This window comes from Schistocerca gregaria, chromosome 4 (genome assembly GCF_023897955.1).
Source record: "Schistocerca gregaria isolate iqSchGreg1 chromosome 4, iqSchGreg1.2, whole genome shotgun sequence".
Lineage (NCBI taxonomy): Eukaryota > Metazoa > Arthropoda > Insecta > Orthoptera > Acrididae > Schistocerca > Schistocerca gregaria.
Window position 1 is genome coordinate 678,893,256 of NC_064923.1, and position 22,429 is coordinate 678,915,684.

Genomic DNA, 22,429 nt, shown 5'->3' on the forward strand with positions numbered 1-22,429 from the left:
TCAAACATTGGACATCTCATGCAGAATAAGGTCTTCTCTAGACTTTTTCAAGACTTTTCAGGCATTATGATCTTCAGTGATATTAATCAATGATGCTCCTTTATGTTTTCTAGTTTCATCTACCCACCTCCTAGATTATCATTTCAGTATTTTCCTATCTTCTGCAACTTCCCAAGTACATTTGCCTGACAACATGTCCTCCAACCTCCACTTAATTTTCATGACATTTTCCACTATGTTCTCTTCCCTGATATATTTCTTTCTTGCCCTGATCCTCTTACTAATCTTACTAATTTCTGACATGGATCTCACCATTGTCATTGAGCAGTACTTAATTTTTCAAAGGTTTTCTGTACTGAGTGCTAGTGGCCATTATTTCAGTTTCAGTTTTGGCACTCAGGTATGCCAGTTTACATAAATCAGTGGACACGATTCTCATTTCCATTTTTACCTGGAAATTCAGTGCCTTGTCAACCTATTGTGCAAATCCAGTTGTTGTATAGGTAGCTGTGGTGGATGGGAGAAACAATTCATCTGACAACTGCAGGCGCTCACGATATGCAGGCTCTGTCACAGACAATTGACATTCCTCAGAGAGCACAGTGTGCAGCCTTAGGAGTACCAGCAAGAGTCTGTCTAACCAAGACCCAGTTGCATGGCACATGATAGCACCCTTAAGAAAGTTATGTAGGTATTCTACCATACCATTAAGTGTGATATGGCATCATTCTTCTGAGGTGGATGCCAGACAGTAATAACATGGTGCAATCTACTTCAGCCTCCTTTTGGCAGCCTTTCTTGGATGTCAGATTTTCTGGGCTGCCACTGTGCACTGTTCACACCCTCCAATATCTGACCTTGTAGTGGCCCCATCATAAACCAATAAATCACTGTGAGATGCTAACATATGTTGTGAGAGGCAAGTAGTAAGTCAATGGAAACTACACGCAGGTGTGCAAATTGTACATCAGGACTAGCCAAGTTCCCAAGTGGTCAGGGCCAGTGCCGCATTTCAGCCAGCAGATTTCAGTGCGCTAATAATGGTGTAGAATGATGATGCAGAACTGAAGTATCTGCAGCCCTGCAATTGTGGCATGTGCACTAATATAGCAGTACACTACAACAAATCCACATGTCAGCTGCAGCAACATGAACTCACATCACTACACTCACACATACTCAAGTCCTTGCATGCACTAACGTTCCAGGCATCCATACTAAAAGGTCACTATAGGCACAGTGCTTTATATGGTTTAGTGTGCAGAAAAGCTACTGCCCATGGACCCAGGAATGTGTGCCCTACAATAAGAGTAAAGTGACACGCCATGTATAGCCATCACTTGGAAATTTGGTTTCTCCTGATGCACAATTTTGACACCTGCATGTAGGAGTCATTGACCTGCTGCTTGTCTTCCACAACTATGTCAAATTGCTTAGTGTGTCTAAGGCTTCCATCCACTCACTTATTGACCAGTCAGGCGTGGCAGTAGAAGACAGCAAAACAGAAGCTGAAGTTTTAAATTTCATATTCAAGAAATCATTCACACAGGAGATTCGTACAAACACATCATCATTTGACCATCAGACAGACTCCTGTAAGGATGGCATAGTAATAATCATCCCTTACTGTGATAAACAATTGAAGGAGTTGAAAACAAATAAGTCACCAGGTGTAGATAGAATCCCAATTCGGTCTTTCAAAGAATACTCTGTGGCACTGGCCCCTTACTTAGTTTGCATTTATTGCAAATCTGTCACTCAGTGTGAAGGTCCAAGTGACTGGGAGGAGGGGGAACCACAGGAGACTCCTGTGTATAAGAGTGGACCCACAAAATTACAGACCAATATCCCTAACATGGATTTCCTGCAGAATTCTTGAACATATTCTCAATTCAAATATTATAAATCTTTTTGAGACTGAGAAGCTTACGCCCACAAATCAGCATATTTTTAGAAAGCACTGTGTGTGCAAAACTCAGTTTGCCATTTTCTCACATGATATATACTGCAATTTGTAAATGAAGGCCAACAGGCAGATTGTCAATTTCTAGATTTCCGGAAAGTTTTTGGCACGGTGCTCCATTGCAGAATGTTAAAGAAGAATATAATAGATTCATTGATATGTGAATTGCTTGAAAACTTGCTAAGTTATAGAATCCAGCATGTTGCCCTCAACAGCGAATGTTCATCAGAGTCAAAGCTATAATCAGAAGTGCCCCAGGGAAGTGTGATAGGACTGCTATTATTATGTATATACATAAACAACTGGCAAACAGGATGGGTACCAGTGCAAGGTGTTGAAGTGATTGTAGGAGGATACAGGATGACATAGAGAAAATTTCTAGTTGTTGTGATGTATGGCAGCTAGCTCTAAATATAGAAAAATGTAAGTTAATGCAGATGAACAGGAAGAACAAACCCATCATGTTCAGATACAGCATTACTACTGTCGTGCTTGACACAGTCATGTCATTTGAACATTTGAGTGTAATGCTGCAAAGCGACATGAAATGGCGCGAGCATGTGAGGATTGTGGTGAGAAAGGCAAATGGTTAACTTTGGTTTATTGGGAGAGTTCTAGGAAAGTATGGTTCATTTGTAAAGGAGATCACATATGGAATACTGGTGTGATCTATTTCTGAGTAGTGCTCAAAGGTCAGATTAAAGGAAGACATTGAAGCAATTCAGTGGCAGACTGCTAGATTTATTACTGGTAGGTTCGAACAACACACAAGTGTTACAGAGATGCTTTGGGAACTCAAATGGGAATCCATGAAGGGAAGATGATGTTCTTTTTGAGGAACACTATTGGGAAAATTTAGAGAACCAGCATTTGAAGCTGACTGCAGAACGATTCTATTCACACGAATATACATGGTGACAATTATTGAATTGTATGAAATAAAACATCATAACTTCTGAATGGTTTGCATTAGGACATTCAAAGTCCATGGTTGGCCATGGGGCATGATAGGAATCAGTATGTGAATACGGTTTGGTTTAGTGGCGAAGCCCACTTTCATTTGGATGGGTTCATCAATAAGCAAAACTGGCATGTTTGAAGGACAGAGAATCTGCATTTCACAATAAAGAAGTCTCTTCACTCTCAACGGGTGACTGTTTGGTGTGCAATATCTAGTCACGGAATAATCGGTGTGTTATTCCTTGATGGCAGGGTGACTACTGTACAGTACGTGAAGGTTTTGGAAGATGATTTCATCCCCATTATCCAAAGTGACCTGCTTTCGACAAGATGTGGTTCATACAAGACGGAGCTCAACCCCATCGAAGCAGGAGAGTGATGTCTTGGAGGAGCACTTTGGGGACTGCAGTCTGGCTCTGGGGTGCCCAGAGGCCACCAGTATGGGCCTCGATTGGCTGGCACATTCTCTGGATATGAACACATGTGGTTCCTTTTTGTGGGCCTGTGTTAAAGACAAGGTGTACAGCAGTAACCCTAAAACCATTTCTGAGCTGAAAACAGCCATTTAGGAGGTCATCGGCAGCATCAATGTTCCGACACTTCAGCAGGTGATGCAAAATTTCACTATTCGCATGCAACACATCATGGGCAATGTTGACTGGTGTATCGAACATGTCATAACCTAAATCTGAATATCTGTAGTGACATTTACATCTTGAATAAACTGCATTCATACCATAATTTGTAACTAATTTATGTTGTTTTTTTGCATATAAATCAATAATTGTCACCCGATATATTGCATGTAAGGCCTACTAAGATAAGCTACGAGAAATTAGGGCTCATACGGAGGCATATAGACAGTCATTTTACCCATGTTCTATTTGTGCGTGGAACATAAAATGGAATGACTAGTAGTGGTATGGGGTACCCTCCAATATGTGTCATACAGTGGATTGCAGAGTATCAGTGTAGATGTACAACCACAGTTTTGATACCAGTATGTGCCAAATGTTGGTCATGAACTGGACAATGAAATTCAGATGATTTAGTTGGACTGGCAGATAATTGTTCCAGGGCTGCAAAAAATACTCCTTTAATAATGAAAAGGCTGCTGTCCCTCTTCAGGAACCATCCTTTAGTCTGGTCTCTTCAAGGTCTCCTTTGATGTAGTAGTGCCTACAGCATAGATGCTGATGCTGCTGCTAAAGCTGCAACCCTCCTGCCCAGGCCTGGAGCTATTCTGCCCTCTCTGAAGATTTCTGTGCTGAGTAGCATAGGAACACTATATTGCTCTGGTATGAAACATTGGTTCTCACTCGGTGGAAATGAACTCAGAGAGATTAAATCCCACCCTACAATTAGGATGAGTTCTCTTTGTCCATCCCAGTGTGAAGCAATATATTGGGCAATCATTGTCATCTGTTTAATTGCAACCCTCCACCATGTTTTACTCACTGTGCTCTATTTTATAACCTATTTTTAGTTTTTTAATTTCTTACATTTTAAAGTGTGTTCATTGTCTAAGCTGTCTGAGATTTTAGCAGGTGCAGCAAAGGCTATATAATGTCTTCTTCTTTATGTTCACCATAGCAACATAGCAAAGGAGATTTAATTTTTGAGACTAGTCACTAGTTGTCTCACAAATTTTAATCAGCCAACCTCTTGATGGGGTAAGTAGTACTAACTGTTCTTTATACCTGCCATTGTGTCTGTTATTCTTTGAGTAGCATTCCAGGTCCGGCATCATTAGTCCTTATAGTTTTACCCACCGTTTAGGTTCCTATGTGCTATCAAATTCAAGAACCAAGGAATTCTTTATTTTTTAAGTTATGATTTGGATGCTTTATGATCTCAGCTGTTTTGTTCTCTAAAGAAAGACAGGAGGGAAAGAAAGGGGGGAGGGGGGGGGGGGAGGAGGAGCCCATAGTTCATAGGAGGAACTTTGCAATTGGGTATAGTTGGTCACAAGAATGCAAGTGGAAATGAGACTTTAATGTTTTAGTTTGTAACCATCACTCATTTACATTTTTTATGACAATAAGTAGTGGAGTAACATGTTTCTTGAGACATTGCCTGCATTATGTCATAGAACCAACAACAAATTAACACTAAGATGATGCATGCATATTTTACTTTGCTACAACTTCTGTAAGGAGATTATATCTATTGTTTCTTTCCCAGGTGTTCTCTGCTCGAACATCTGAAGTAATAGCCTCCCATCAAATAGAATCATCATACATATTTCCACAAGAAGGATGGGTGGAGCAAGATCCACTGAAAATATTAGATGCTGTTAAGATATGCATTGAAAAAGTGGCAGAAGAACTTCAAGAGCAAGAAATAGAACCAAGTGATATAGTTACCATTGGTATAACTAATCAGAGGGAGAGTACTGTAGCCTGGGATTCCATCACTGGGAAACCTCTTTATAATGCTATAAGTATGTTGTGTTTTTATGTGTTTTAATATTTTTGTATTAACAATTGAAAATTAAATAGGATAGGTAACTTACACACACACACACACACACACACACACACACAAACAAATAAACATACAACTTCTTGGATGTCATAATACTGACGAGGCACCATGCATGAAGATGACTGTCAGCAAAGAGGAGGCTTATGTGCAGACAGACTGAAGCAGCAAATGAAAATTTGTACCAAGGCTGGGGTTTGAAGCTGGAGCTCCTGCTCAGTAGGCAGATGCACTAACCACCACGCCACTCTGACACTGTGGCTTTGCACAACTGCATGGATTACTATAGCAGGCCTCCTCAATCCAAAGTCCCATTCATGCCTCAGCCCACTTAGTGTTCCCCTTGGCCTTGAACAATGTTGCAGAGACTCTACAACTGTACTGGAATAATGCCTCAGCTTAGAACATAATGTGGGATCCTGTATGAAACCTAGGCACAGGTGCTTTAATGAAATGTAACTCTATGTTTCCAGAGATCTTTACAGGTCTCAAAGTATAAATTTTGATTTGTCATTTCAGTCTTCATATGCACATCTTAGATATCTAAGACCTGAAATGGTCTCTGGAAACATATGGTTTCATTTGAAAGAGAAAACAGTTGGAACTTTTGGATGTGTGTGTGGTGAGAGCAGAGATGGAGGCGGCACAGCCAGAAGCTGCTAAGGGATATGGGAGAGAAAACGTACAGTTGCTCATGATTATGAAAACTTTTTATTTATTTTTATTTACATGTCAAGTTCTGTAGGACTAAACTGAGGAGCAAATCTCTAAGGTCATGGAACATGTCAGTACATGATATTATGACATAAAACTAATAACAGATAAAAATAAAATGTTTATGAACACAAAAAAGCCAATCTATAAGTTTAAGTAAACGCAATCAACAATACAATAAGAATCAGCTTAATTTTTCAAGAACCTCCTCGACAGAGTAGAAGGAGTGACCCATGAGGAAACTCTTCAGTTTTGATTTGTAAGTGCACGGCTTACTGCTAAGATTTTTGAATTTGAGTGGTAGCTTCTTGAAAATGGATGCAGCAGTATACTGCTCACTTTTCAGCACAAGAATTAAGGAAGTCCGATCCAAATGCAGGTTTGATTTCTGCCGAGTTTTAACTGGGTGAAAGCTGTTTATTCTTGGGAATAATCTAATATTGTTAACAAGAAATGACAGTAATGATTAATAATACTGAGAGGCCAGTGTCAAAATACCCAGACTTGTGAACAGGGGTTGACAAGAGGTTCATGAACTTACACCACTTATTGTTCAAACCACTCACTTCTGAGTCAAAATTATCCTTTTTATAATGGGAAGAGTTACCCCAAAATATAATACCATATGACATACGTGAATGAAAATAAGCAAAGTAGACTAATTTTCATGTCGAACGATCACTCATTTCAAATACCGTTCGAATAGTAAAAATGGCAGCATTAAGTCTTTGAACAAGATCCCAAATGTGGGCTTTCCAGGGCAGTTTACTATCTATCTGAAATTTGAGCTGTTCAGTTTCACTAATCATATGGCCATTCTATGAAATTAAAATGTCAGGTTTTCTTGAATTGTGTGTTAGAAACTGTAAAAATTGAGTCTTACTGTGATTTAACATTAGTTTATTTTCTACAAGCCATGAACTTAGGTCATGAACTGCACTATTTGAAACTGGTCCAGTGTTGCACACAACATCCTTTACTACCAAGCTAGTGTCATCAGCAAACGGAAATATTTCAGAATTACCTGTAATACTAGAGGGCATATCATTTATATAAATAAGGAACAGGAGTGGCCCCAACACTGATCCCTGGGCCACCACCCCACTTGACTGTACTCCACTCAGACCCCACATCACAGCCATTAACAACATTGTTAATAATGACCTTTTGCTGTTTGTTGCCAAAGTAAGAGGTGAACCATTTGTGAACTACTCCCGGTATTGCAAACTGACTTTATATCATTGACCTTGTGCTGCTGACCAGACACTTCCTTCACAACTGACCATATGGTTTTAATTATATCCTGTGAATTAGCTATTCTATTTGCATACCTTCCTAATAACATTTTTAAGCACCTTACAATACCTTGGGTCAAATCTACAAATAATCAAAAATTGAAATGATAATGTGTTTTTGTGTGATAAACAGAGTGAAAGGGAGGAGAATGGGGTAAAATATCAGATTTGAGGAAGAATTGGGGGTGGGGTGGGGTGAGTATTTACATCAGGAAAGAACGAGGTCAAGGGAATGGAGGGAGTTAATGTGGTGCCAATGGACAAGAACAAGAAAGAGGCTCAGATCAAGGGGTCTGTAGAAGTGGAAAATGTGCCGTAGGTCAAGCTAGACTTCTGGATGGAATGGAGTCACAGTGGTGTGGTTTATATCTGGAAGTACTAGAAAGCAAATGGAGACCTGCAGTCAAATAGTCATTGTGATTCTTAACCTGAGTGGTTAAGTCCTTAGTAGCAAGAAGAATGGTTAGGTCAGCATTGGCTTTTAAGTCACAAATAGCCAATTGATACATAGCTGTGCTTTTTGACTTAATGAGGGAGGATTGGAAGGCAGCAATTCATCTACAGTTTTTTGGGAGGGGCTAAGCAGAAGAATGGAAGGACAAATGTCTACAATGCCATTATGGTGGAAGACAGTGTGTCCTAAAGTCTTAATGATCACCTCAAAGAAAAGTTGTATAATTAATTTTTAATTTATTTGTAGGCCTATGTCTGCAATCCAAGTACACATTGAAATCCCCAATCCCACAGTTCTGTAGCATGCCACTTGAGGAGCCAAAACAAAATGGTGTGGCCCATTGATAAAGAAGACTATTGTGAGATAACATTTTTCTTTTTTTTCAATTTTGAAGGGGAACAACACTACAACAATCCAGACTGAGCTACCAGAAACTTGTGGCAACAATTCACCATCATTTGACACTATGATTAGGTGGCACAGCTCTTCCAGTGTGGTCAGATAAATCTGAATGAACAAGAACAAAGTGGCAGACCATCTCTGTGTGAAGAACTGGGTATTGCAGGAGAAGTAGAGACCTTGGTGCTTACAGACCAGTATATCACAATTGAGATGACAGTGGAAAAAGTGAAAATCAATCAGCATTTTGTACCACATTTCAAACATGACAAAGGTTGTTGTACCTATCTGTAAAGCCCGCAGAACTGGGATAGCAACGAAAATGTTGCAACTATGTCTGGGCAATCCAGATGCCTTTTTTAGCTGCCTAATTACTAAGGATGGGTGCTGGGTGTATAACTATAACTCTGAGACAAAAGAGCAAAGCAAGCAGTGGAAACATGTGGATTCACCACAACCGAAAAAGTCAAAGACCCAACTATCGTCAGTCACTGTGATGTTGAAAGTTTTTTGGGGCTGCCTCAGTGTGGTGGTAACAGATTGTTTGATAGGGTCGAACTGTCACAGGAGCATACTAATGAAATCTGCTGATGAGCTTATGGGAGGCCTTCCAGATGAAGCAGGGTGAGAAACTAACCAGGGGGTGTTTCTGCTCCACAAAATTCCCCATCTCAAGTTGATTTTTTTAAAGGTGAAATGCTGTTGAACAGGTAAAACACAGATTTCTATAACCAAGGAGTCTGTTAATTCATCCATTGTTAGGAAAAATTAGTCACATTGAAGGTTGAATTTGTAGAGAAGGACTAACACAATCACAAAGTTTCATGGTCACAGCTTGATTTTTCTTTTTTTAATGTTGATTAATATTTATGACAACCTCTCTTACAGTAGTGAATCTGTCTTGAACACTGGATCACGAGGGCACTTTTGGGATGAAGCAGTCCTTAACAGAAAGCCTTTAGCACACATATCCCAATCAGTTTATGTTTGGCTTGCCCTGATAAGCTATCTGTCTGGGTCAACTTTCTTTCCATAGCTCCTTGCAGTGGTTCTATGTAGCTTACGGATTCTCATAAAATTCTTGTAATGGCTTCTTTGCCAAATCATTCCTATAGGAACCATCTGTTGTAAATATAAACAAAACACATGAGAAAATGTTTTACTTATTATTATATATCATTTATACACCTGACCTGCTCCTGTAAAGTACATGAAAGAGGGTACTGCATATTTGCGTTTAGAGGAAGGAAAACATGACTATCTGTTTGCCGTGGTTTGCATTCTTATATCTTTTGATATTCTCATGGTCCCTATGCTTAGGAAAATACAGGGGCAAAGAGTCATCTATCAATGGCAAGCCCATTAGATTTACTTACACAGGCATTGGATGCTCCACCACCACACATCTGTTTAGGGGATCATAAAATTCATTAGGCCACTAATAAGTACTTAATCTTTTGGCTATGATGGTATTTCAATTAAAGTACTAAAATCTTTTGCTAATGTGATATTGTCCCCCTTGAGTTACCATTGTAACCAGATGAGGATTCAGTTTGTATTTCCTGAAAGACTACAGTAGGTATTAGTAAAATCTAAATAAGTTGAGACAAGCAAGTGTCCTCTAATTATAGGCTGATCTCCCAGCTGTTTATGTTCTTGATAATGTTTCAGAAGGGAACTTAAAGCACAATTTTGAAGTACCTTTCTGAGAATATTTTTTGTTCAGTTTAGCTTCTGTAAAGGCATCTTTACTGCAAAAGCAAAACTTTTTTTTTTTTAAATCACCAGTCTTCTGGTTGTTTTGATGCAGCCCACAATGAATACCTTTCCTGTGCTAACATTTTCATCTTGGAGGAACATTGTCCTCATATAATTGTTGAATGTCTTCCCATTTCTGTCTTCCCCTACAGATTATTCCCTGCTGTCTTAACACATGTCCTGTCATCCATTCCTTCTTATTGTTAGTGTTTTACGAACGTTCCTTTCTTCACCGATCCTGCAGAGAACCTCTTCATTCCCCATCTTACCAGTTTATCTAATTTTCAGTATCGTTCTGTAGCATCACATCTCAGACACTTCAGTTTTCTTTTTGTATGGTTTTCCCACACTCACAGTTCATGAGCATACAATGCTGTGCTCCTAACATTCATTCTCAGAAGGATCTTCCTCAAATTAAAGACTATGTTTGATGCTAGTTTGCCATGATATGCTCTTGTCCTCTGCAAGTCTACTTTTTATATCCTCCTAGCTTCATCTGTCGTGTTATTTTGCGTACAAGGTAGCAGACATCCTTAAATTCATCTAATTTGTGGCCACAAATTTTGATGTTAAGTTTATGGGTAATGCCACTTCTGTTATTCCTCATTATTTCCATATTTCTTCGGTTTGCTCTTTTAAGTCCATGTTCTGTAGTCACTAAACTGTTAATTCCATTGAGCAGATCATGTAATTCTTCCCCAGTTTCTCTGAGGATAGTGTGTGAATCTTATCAGTGATATTCTTTAACCCTGAAGTTTAATCCTTCTCTTGTACCTTTCATTTGTTTCTGTCATTGCTTCAAAGTTTCAAAATTTCCTGAAAATATCATCTTAAGAACATATGGTAGAAATTTTGATGATCTGCCATGAAGAGAAATTATAGAAGTGGCCATCCCAAATTGGTACCTTGGATACCTAAAAATCACAGTTTTTGGAAGTTTTCTCAGGAACCACCATGAACAAACTGTGCTGTTATAAGCTGCCAAGGTCCATCCTACACCACACCTAAAGTAAAATAAGCAACCAATTTACCACATTTTTGTCTGGGCTGGGAGAATTGCATTATGTTTAAATTTTGACCTAGTACTACGGGAATGCTACATTATGCCCATTCTTCCAGTAGGTATGGAAAGAACTATTGGAAACACTTCACCCCTGATCTCTGTGATGAATAGAACTCGAATATGACCTGTTTGCCCAGGGTGATAACATGTTGCCAATACACATTCAGACAGTACATTGAAAATCCACAGAATCCAAAAACAAAATAAAAGAATACCTCATTAACCATTACTACAATTTGTCAAAATATTGGAACTCAGGGATGTAACTTTTACTTAAGTGTAATTCTAATATTTGCATCAAACAAATCTGGTGTTTGCAGTATACAGGATAGTAGTTTATGTAACTTAAATGTTTTGTTGAAGTGCTAGATAAAAACAGCAATTGATTAGAGTCATAGGAGGAGCAATTGCTTTTTTCGTAGTACCTGTCTTGCACATAGTATGCTGATATAAATTAATTCCTGTAAGTATCAGTGTGAGTTTATTTGCACTAACTGTAGCTTTTTCTTAGTGTACTTTACATAAATAACATGCAGAGCGTATTTGTGCCTGTTGATGTGTAGCTCGACTCATTCCACATTCCTGAAGGCTCTCCTTCATTATGGGATTAATGGATCACAATGTGTAAATTAATTAGAAAAACTAAAGCATGAGGATTAGTGACGTCAATATATATGTAGTTTCCTTTACAGATATATTGCAATTTACTAGATCAAATCTGAGATTTCCATTCAGCTTCCATGTGTGGCACAGGAAACAGTAGAGTGGGAAGTGGCTGGAGTGCTGTGATGGCATAAATCTTTAACAAGTTTTAAATAAAACAGAAAGAAACTTCCACATGGGAAAAATATATTAAAAACAAAGATTCCAAGACTTACCAAGCGGGAAATCGCCGGCAGACAGGCACATGAACAAAACACACAAACACACACACAGAATTACGAGCTTTCGCAACTGGCAGTTGCTTCGTCAGGAAAGAGGGAAGGAGAGGGAAAAATGAAAGGATGTGGGTTTTAAGGGAGAGGGTAAGGAGTCATTCCAATCCCGGGAGCGGAAAGACTTCCCTTAGGGGAAAAAAAGGACAGGTGTACACTCGCGCACACACACACACATATCCATCCGCACATACACAGACACAAGCAGACATATATTTGTCTGCTTGTGTCTGTGTATGTGCGGATGGATATGTGTGTGTGTGTGCGCGAGTGTACACCTGTCCTTTTTTTCCCCTAAGGGAAGTCTTTCCGCTCCCGGGATTGGAATGACTCCTTACCCTCTCCCTTAAAACCCACATCCTTTCATTTTTCCCTCTCCTTCCCTCTTTCCTGACGAAGCAACTGCCAGTTGCGAAAGCTCGTAATTCTGTGTGTGTGTTTGTGTGTTTTGTTCATGTGCCTGTCTGCCGGCGCTTTCCCGCTTGGTAAGTCTTGGAATCTTTGTTTTTAATATATTTAACAAGTTTTACATACATTTATTAATGAAACTCACCAAATCAGAGTTCATGCATAAGATGGTCATAAGCAAATAATCCAGTGCCCAGTTTACAAATACTATCTTACTATTCAGTACTCTATAACATATGATAAACCTTCTACCCCTCAGAATATCTTCAGTTTTACAGATAAAGGGCATGAAACAATATACTATAACTGTAAATTATAGAACACAGCTTGGTTAATAAAACATCAACAAAGTTACCCACTGCTAGCCACAATCCACAATAAATGAGAGAGCATTTCAGTCAGGACCAGCAGTAAAACAAGATCAAAATTTTGTACAGCACAATAAGCAATAAAATATAGATTGTCAGAGTTTAATACACTATGCCCTACAGCAGCTGCATTGTACTGGAAATATGACCTCTTCCACAATTTAATTTAGCCCAAGCCAGACACAGTCATCAGCACAGGGTTCGCACTGAACAGAACTGGCGCAGCCTCCTTTAACTGTCATAGCTGAGCACATGCTCCAGTTAATAACAGCTTGTATCCTGGCAGCACCACATTCCTTGGATCCACAAAACTGAGCATCGTCTGCTTGTCCAGACCAGAACTGATGCCTCATCTGGACAGCATGCCACCACATGTCCAGACCACAGATTCCACCAGACTGCTTTCACTGCTTTGCTGCACGAACTTCCACTCTGCCTCATCCAGCTGGTTGCCCTCTTAGACAGCTGCTGTGCCTTCCTGCTAGCCATCTTCATACTGGCACCTCTCCACTGAGGTTGCACACTGGTGGCAACAGTGGCCATTCTGTCCTCCTAATACAGTGGGCTACTATCATGAGCAAGCTCCATGAGCCAGCAACGCCATGATGTAAATGTGACTAGGCGCCATACGTACTGTGGCCTTCCCACTGGGTCAGTATGCCAGTTGTCATCTTGCTGCAATGCTGCAAGTCACTATATAGCTGTTGCTGGTGTGGTCTGCTGTTATGGAAAGAAACACCAGTACTGGTGTCAACTGCCAGATTGGGCATATGACTGTGCTGTGAGAATGGGTGGTGCCTTGGGTTTGTCTCATTTCATACCTCTTTTAGTATCGCTTTTACTTGTTTAAGGGATGTGACAAGTTGCAGAAGTTAACCACTTTTCTTATAGTCAGATACTACTGGATTCTTTCCATTTGTTGTGTGTGTTATCTGCTATTAATCGCCACGCGGTTTGAGGCGTCCTGTCACAGGCTGCATGGCCCCTCCCGCCGGAGGTTCAAGTCCTCCCTCGGGCATGGGTGTGTGTGTTGTTCTTAGCATAAGTTAGTTTAAGTAGTGTGTAAGTCTAGGGACCGATGGCCTTAGCAGTTTGGTCCCTTCGGAATTCACACACATTTGAACATTTTGTGTAAGTCTAGTGACTGATGACCTGAACGGTTTGGCCCCGTAGGAATTCACACACGTTTGAACATTTTGTTATTAACCCACATTCAGTATACCATACTGGCATACTGTGTAAGTCATTCTACATTTCCTCACAGTCGTCCAGTGATGATACATACATTCCTGTAGAGATTAGCTTCATCAGTGAACAATTGAGCGATAATGCTACCCTTATCTGTGAGAAATCAAGAATCTGTTAATTAAATATGAGAACAGAGATTGCCTCACCACACAGAGAAAGCACTGAGTGGTGATCAGTCACATTTAAAAGTAGGCTAAGCTAGTAGACATAGTTCTGCCTCAGATGTAATACACTCTCTCTCTCTCTCTCTCTCTCTCTCTCTCTCACACACACACACACACACACACACACACACACACACACACACACACACTGTTGTTTCCTCCAGGTGCTGAGGTCCAAAAGCAGTGAACAATGTTTTTGACTGGGGCAGGGGGGTTAAATAAGATGTGTGGGGTAGACTGTGGACCATTTGTTGAAGTCAAGCATACAATTTTGTGCAGCATACTTGGTGACTTGATGGTTCAGTCATCTCTTGGCCACAGTTAGGCAGTGGTCATTCATGCAGGCAGACAGCTGGTCAGTGCTCATGCCTGTGTGGAATACCACACAGTGTTTGCAGCTAAGTTGGTAGACCACATGGCTGCTATCACTAGTGGCCCTGCCTTTGACAGAGTAAGACATGCCTGTGACAGAAATGGAGTAGATAGTAGTTGGATCATGTGTGGAACAGGTTATGCATCTACATCTGCTACAGGGATATGAGTTGTTGGGGTGTAGAATGATGTGGACAATTATATTGCATAGGTTGGGTGGTGATAGAGGGATATTTCTCATTTTAGGATATAACAAGAAGTAGTCAAAACCCTGGCATAGAATGTGATTAAGTTGCATAAGTCCTAGGTGGTAGTGAATCACAAAGGGGCACCCCTTTGTGGCCAGTTAGTAGGCATGGGCATTGGTATGTGACTGGGCAGACAAAGCATGGGAGATCTGTTGCTGGATAAGATGGGAGAATCATGGTACACAATGTGGCGATCCGATGGCAAGATCTGGGTATGGTGAATGCCCGGTGAACGTCATCTGCCAGCATGTGTAGTGCAAACAGTAAAATTCAGAGGAAGAGATGAAAATTTAATAGTCATGGGTGACTGGAATTCGACAGTAGGAAAAGGAAGAGAAGGAAACTTGGTGTGGTTGTGTTTTTTATGGAGGGTGCATGCAGGAATAGGTTTAATAATGAATAAAAAAATAGCTATTGCGAACAGCATAGTGAACGCATTATTGTGGCCAAGATAGATACGAAGCCCACACCTACTACAGTAGTAAAAGTTTATATGTCAACTAGCTCTTAAGATGATGAAGAAATTGATGAAACATATGATGAGATAAAATAAATTATTCAGTTAGTGGAGGGAGATGAAAATTTAATAGTCATGGGGGACTGGAATTCAATAGTAGGAAAAGGGGGAGAAGGAAAAGTAGTAGGTGAATATGGAATGGGGATAAGGAATGAAAGAGGAAGCCACCTAGTAGAATTCTAGAATTCTGCACAGAGAATAGCTTAATTATAGCTAACGCTTGTTTTAAGAATCATGAAAGAAAGTTGTACACATTGAAGAGGCCTGGATACACTGGAAGGTTTCAGATAGATTATATTATATGGTAAGACAGAGATTTAGGATTCAGGTTTTATATTGTAAGACATTTCCGTGGGCACGTGTGGACTCTGACCACAATCTATTGGTTATGAACTGTAGATTAAAACTGAAGAAACTGCAAAAAGGTGGGAATTTAAGGAGATGGGGCCTGGATAAACTCAAAGAACCAGAGGTTCTACAGAGTTGCAGGGAGAGCATAAGGGAACAATTGACAGGAATGGAGGAAAGAAATACAGTAGAAGAAGAATGGGTAGCTTTGAGGGATGAAGTAGTGAAGGCAGCAGAGGATCAAGTAGGTAAAAAGATGAGGCCTAGTAGAAATCCTTGGGTAACAGAAGAGATGCTGAATTTAATTGATGTAGGGAGAAAGTACAAAAATGCAGTAAGTGAAACAGGCATAAAGGAATACAAACATCTCAAAAATGAGATCGACAGGAAGTGCAAAATGGCTAAGCAGGGATGGCTAGAGGACAAATGTAAGGATGTAGAGGCTTATCTCACGAGGTGTACATGATCTAAGGCAGAGCCACCTGTGAAAGCACCCACGTGATTTACCAACTGACCTGCCTATCTAATAATGTCCAAGCTTTCTACGTGGGAATTACCAGCAAAAAACTGTCCATTTGCATGAATGGACATAGGCAGACAGTGTTTGTTGGTAATGAGGGTCACCCTGTGGCTAAACATGCCTTGGTGCATGGCCAGCACATCTTGGCACAGTGTTACACCATCCGGGTTATCTGGATACTTCCCACTAACACCAACCTATCAGAACTCCGGAGATGGGAACTTGCCCTTCAGTATATCCTCTCTTCTCATTTGAATTTTGTGTGTATGTTTGTGTGTCTATCAACATGCCAGCACTTTCGTTTGGTAAGTTACATCATCTTTGTTTTTAGATATATTTTTCCCACGTGGAATGTTTCCATATATATATCTCCCATGCACTCTCCCACCACCACCTGCTCCAGTCCTGTAACCTGGAAGTAACCCGGAAGGCGTACACGATCAAAGGCAGAGCCACATGTGAAAGCACCCACGTGACGCTTTCTACGTGGGAATGACCAGCAACAAACTGTCCATTTGCATGAATGGACACAAGCAGATAGTGTTTGTCGGTAATGAGTATCACCCTGTGGCTAAACATGCCTTGGTGCATGGCCAGCACATCTTGGTACAGTGTTACACCGTCCAGGTTATGTGGAAACTTCCACTATTACCGACCTATCCGAACTCCAGAGATGGGAACTTGCCCTTCAATATATCCTCTCTTCCCATTATCCACCAGGCCTCAATCTCCGTTAATTTCAAGTTGTCGCCACTCATACCTCACCTGTCATTCAACATCATCTTTGCCTCTGCACTTCCTCCTCGACTGACATCTCTGCCCAAACTCTTTGCCTTTAAATATGTCTGCTTGTGTCTGTATATGTGTGGATGGATATGTGTGTGTGTGCGAGTGTATACCCGTTCTTTTTTCCCCCTAAGGTAAGTCTTTCTGCTCCCGGGATTGGAATGACTCCTTACCCTCTCCCTTAAAACCCACATCCTTTCGTCTTTCCCTCTCCTTCTCTCTTTCCTGATGAAGCAACCGTTGGTTGCAAAAGCTTGAATTTTGTGTGTATGTCTGTGTGTCTATCGACCTGCCAGTGTTTTCGTTTGGTAAGTCACATCGTCTTTGTTTTTAGATATATTTTTCCCACATGGAATGTTTTCCCTCTATTATATATATATCTTCAGTGCAGATACACACCAGGCTTGAACTCTTGCAGGAAACAGCAAAATGCCACAAGTAATGAGGATAATGGGCAAGGGGTAACATTCATAGCGTTGTTGTTTTTAGGGAAGAGACCAAACAGCGAGGTCATCGGTCTCATCGGATTAGGGAAGGATGGGGAAGGAAGTCTGCCGTCTCCTTTGAAAGGAACCATCCTGGCATTTGCCTGGAGCGATTTAGGGAAATCACGGAAAACCGAAATCAGGATGTCCGGACGTGGGATTGAACCATCATCCTCCTGAATGCAAGTCCAGTGTGCCAACCACTGTGCCACCTCGCTCGTTACATTCAAAGTGTTTGGATAAGTTGAGAATTTGGGTCTGATGGGAAGTGAGCTAGGGCAGTCTGTCCAGTTGCAATGACCACTGTGTGTGGATGGCTCAGTGGTCAGAGCATCTGCCTAGTAAGCGGGAGATCCAGATTCAAACCCCAGTCCAGCACAAATTTTCAACTTTTCCCATTGATTTCAATCAATGCCCACTTGTAGTAAAGGTCTGTAATTCCTTTGTGTCTTAATTAGTAATGGATGCTGGATAAAAAAAATGGTGCCTGCTCTTTCGGACAATTCCAAAATAACAGACGCCACGTATATACATATGGTCATATCAAAACCGTATTTAAGACATTTTGAAGAGAAAGGTGAATACTTTCTCCGCTGTAAAGTAACCATTTATGAGATGTAGATTCGTCAGTGTGAACCACAGAGTAAGCAAGAGAACATGTTGTGAGAAAAGGCATCTGCACTTACAGAAAATAGTTCAAAGCCAAGCTTTTTCAGAAAAGTTGATGATGGCAATGTTTTGGGGTATGTAAGGTTCACTAGTGATTTGTTACACTCTGGAGGGTTAGACAGTTAATAACAGTAGCTCCTATGAGCTACTGCAATATCTGAAACTAAAAATCAAACCAAGGAGGACAGAAAAGCTTTCAAAGTGTGTGATTTTGCTTGTGGATAATGCCTGTTCTCATACAGCTGGGAAAACAATGTAATGCATTCAGAAATATTGGTTTGAGCTGCTTGGGTACTCACCATACAGTACTACCCTAGCTTCAAGTGATTTTCACCAATTCAATCAGATGAAGAATTACCTGTGCGAATCCCAGGCTTTGTCAGATGATGAGGTCTGTAGACAGGATGAAATTATGACACTTGTCAAGGGATGAACCAAATTCATAGAAAATGGCAGAGATTATATAGAGAAATTATGTTACATATAATGTTGTTTTCCCAATAAAAAGTTTCTTTTAAAAGCATTGACTTTTCTTTTTAACCTGTCCTCATAAAAGCCAGTAAGTAATTGTTTTTCTTTTTTATGTGTGTTATTGTACATGTTTGACCCTATTTTCTGCTTTTTGACACATAGATAATTATTTTTACGTATTATTTGTCTGCTTTTATGTGCATATGTTTAAATTAAAACTGTCACTCTGTGGTAGCAGTATTATACCATGCATTTATATCAGGCATTTTTGAACATATCTGTATAAACTTTTTATCTGAACAGATGTAATGAAATGTCTCCAGTTCTGTTAATGTTATATAATTATTATTTGATTTTACAGTATGGTTAGACATGCGCACAACTTCCACAGTAGATGAATTACTATCCAAAGTACCCAAGAAGAATAAGAATTGCCTAAAACAGTTATGTGGTCTGCCACTAAGTCCTTATTTCAGTGCTTTGAAAATGAGATGGCTTATGGAAAATATCCAAGAAGTTAAAGATGCAGTAAAAGGCAATCGATGTTGTTTTGGAACCATAGATTCATGGCTTATATGGGTATGGACACCTTGCTTTAGATACTACTTATAAACTATATCTGATGCTCAGATTTCTCTTTTCTACTTTTTCCATGTAAAGATGATGTGAGATATTATTATGGATGGCATATAGACCTTCAGACAGATGAGTATAATCCATTTACCCACCTGTGATACGTGTTTGCAGTAATTATTTCTTCTGTGTATGCATGTTTTTAATCAGATATCTTGGTTCAGTTTCTCACATAACTGGCCCATGTAATATATCCAAGAAAAGAAATAATAACGTCAGACCTAAAATAGAATGCCACATACCAGCAATGATAATAGCAATGTGAAATTCTAAGAATTGAATTTCTGGGTATATAACCCCAATGTATCTTGACTGCAAGAGTTATTCATCTGGGTTATTACACTTGAATGAATAACTTGCCACTTCTGGTAAATTCCATTTATTCAATAAAGACACAAGAAAAAATGTGCAGACTGGTTGTACTATTCAACAAAAATTTTACTGCATTGTTCATATTGCAAATTGTACTTTGACTGCTGAGTTTTTGTTTAATTTTATACATCCATTCCAGTATTGATTTAATACCTGGTATTGGTATTCAAGATCTGTCCACATATAAGCTAGAACTATTCAAAATGTTTTGTACAGCTGCAAAATTGTTTTGCCAAACTGTCTGATTATTATCATAAAGCATACAGAACATCATTGTTTCAAACAGTGATCTTCACATTATGAATACAGCATTAACTGCTACATTTAATATGAAAATGTGTTTTAGATTCAAACTAGACTACTAATCATTAACTATCTAATGATATTTATAACAACAAAAGCAATCAATTATTGACAAAATAATTTAATTGGATAAATAAAAAATTTAATTGTATAGATAAAAAAATTCTATGTGTATATTCTGCCGCCACTTGGTGAGTAGATTTTGTATCTGTGCAATTAAATTATTAATGATATTTATTATTTGACATAACAGAAAGACAATATTGGCAGGTATCAAATAGTTCATTATATATCGGTATAAAAGAAATTATTCAGATAGTGAAGGGAGACGAAAATTTAATAGTCATGGGTGATTGGAATTCACGTGTAGGAAAAGGGAGAGAAGGAAACGTATTAGGTGAATATGGATTGGGGCTAAGAAATGAAAGAGGAAGCCGCCTGGTAGAATTTTGCACAGAGCACAACTTAATCATAGCTAACACTTGGTTTCAGAATCATGAAAGGAGGTTGTATACACGGAAGAACCCTGGAGATACTAAAAGGTATCAGATAGATTATATAATGGTAAGACAGAGATTTAGGAACCAGGTTTTAAACTGTAAGACATTTCCAGGGGCAGATGTGGACTCTGACCACAATCTATTGGTTATGAACTGTAGATTAAAACTGAAGAAACTGCAGAAAGGTGGGAATTTAAGGAGATGGGACCTGGATAAACTGAAAGAACCAGAAGTTGTACAGAGTTTCAGGGAGAGCATAAGGGAACAATTGTCACAAATGGGGGAAAGAAATACAGTAGAAGAAGAATGAGAGCTCTGAGGGATGAAGTAGTGAAGGCAGCAGAGGATCAAGTAGGTAAAAAGATGAGGGCTCGTAGAAATTCTTGTGTAACAGAAGAAATATTGAATTTAATTGAAGAAAGGAGAAAATATAAAAATTCAGTAAATGAAGCAGGCAAAAAGGAATACAAACGTCTCAAAAATGAGATCGATAGGAAGTGCAAAATGGCTAAGCAGGGATGGCTAGAGGACAAATGTAAGAATGTAGAGGCTTCACTAGGTGTAAGATAGATACAGCCTACAGGAAAATTAAAGAGACCTTTGGAGAAAAGAGAACCACTTGTATAAATATCAAGAGTTCATATGGAAACCCAGTTCTAAGCAAAGAAGGGAAAGCAGAAAGGTGGAAGGAGTATATAGAGGGTCTATACAATGGCGATGTACTTCAGGACAATATCATGGAAATGGAAGAGGATGTAGATGAAGATGAAATGGGAGATATGATACTGCGTGAAGAGTTTGACAGAGCACTGAAAGACCTGAGTCGAAACAAGGCCCCCGGAGTAGACAACATTCCACTGGAACTACTGACGGCCTTGGGAGAGCCAGTCATGACAAAACTGTACCATCTGGTGAGCAAGATGTATGAAACAGGCGAAATACCCTCAGACTTCAAGAAGAATACAATAATTCCAATCCCAAAGAAAGCAAGTGTTGACAGACGTGAAAATTACCGAACAATCAGTTTAATAAGCCACAGCTGCAAAATACTAACTCGAATTCTTTACAGACGAATGGAAAAACTAGTGGAAGCCGACCTCGGGGAAGATCAGTTCGGATTCCGTAGAAATACTGGAACACGTGAAGATTAAGGAAAGGCAAACCTATGTTTCTAGCATTTGTAGACTTAGAGAAACTTGACTGGAATACTCTCTTTCAAATTCTAAAGGTGGCAGGGGTAAAATACAGGGAGCGAAAGGTTATTTACAATTTGCACAGAAACCAGATGGCAGTTATAAGAGTCGAGGGACATGAAAGGGAAGCAGTGGTTGGGAAGGGAGTAAGACAGGGTTGCAGTCTCTCCCCGATGTTATTCAATCTGCATATTGAGCAAGCAGTAAAGGAAACAAAAGAAAAATTCGGAGTAGGTATTAAAATCCATGGAGAAGAAATAAAAACTTTGAGGTTCGCAGATGACATTGTAATTCTGTCAGAGACAGCAAAGGACTTGGAAGAGCAGTTGAATGGAATGGACAGTGTCTTGAAAGGAGGATATAAGATGAACATCAACAAAAGCAAAATGAGAATAATGGAATGTAGTCGAATTAAGTCGGGTGATGCTGAGGAAATTAGATTAGGAAATGAGACTCTTAAAGTAGTAAAGGAGTTTAGCTATTTGGGGAGCAAAATAACTGATGATGGTCGAAGTAGAGAGGATATAAAATGTAGACTGGCAATGGCAAGGAAAGTGTTTCTGAAGAAGAGAAATTTGTTAACATCGAGTATAGATTTAAGTGTCAGGAAGTCATTTCTGAAAGTATTTGTATGGAGTGTAGCCATGTATGGAAGTGAAACATGGACGATAAATAGTTTTGACAAGAAGAGGATAGAAGCTTTCGAAATGTGGTGCTACAGAAGAATGCTGAAGATTAGATGGGTAGATCACATAACTAATGAGGAAGTATTGAATAGGATTGGGGAGAAGAGAAGTTT

At 39.5% G+C, this 22,429-nt stretch overlaps 1 protein-coding gene across 5 annotated transcripts in view; it reads left to right on the top strand.

The window, feature by feature from the left end:
* The window catches only part of LOC126266706 (glycerol kinase), a 190,084-nt gene that overhangs the window by 78,560 nt on the left and 89,095 nt on the right, over nucleotides 1-22,429 (top strand). For all 5 annotated transcript variants that reach the window (XM_049971150.1, XM_049971151.1, XM_049971153.1 and 2 more), the window contains exons 3-4: nucleotides 5,108-5,366; nucleotides 18,991-19,208. In XM_049971150.1, the coding sequence (XP_049827107.1) occupies nucleotides 5,108-5,366; nucleotides 18,991-19,208 (477 nt within the window). The remainder of the gene's footprint in view (nucleotides 1-5,107; nucleotides 5,367-18,990; nucleotides 19,209-22,429) is intronic.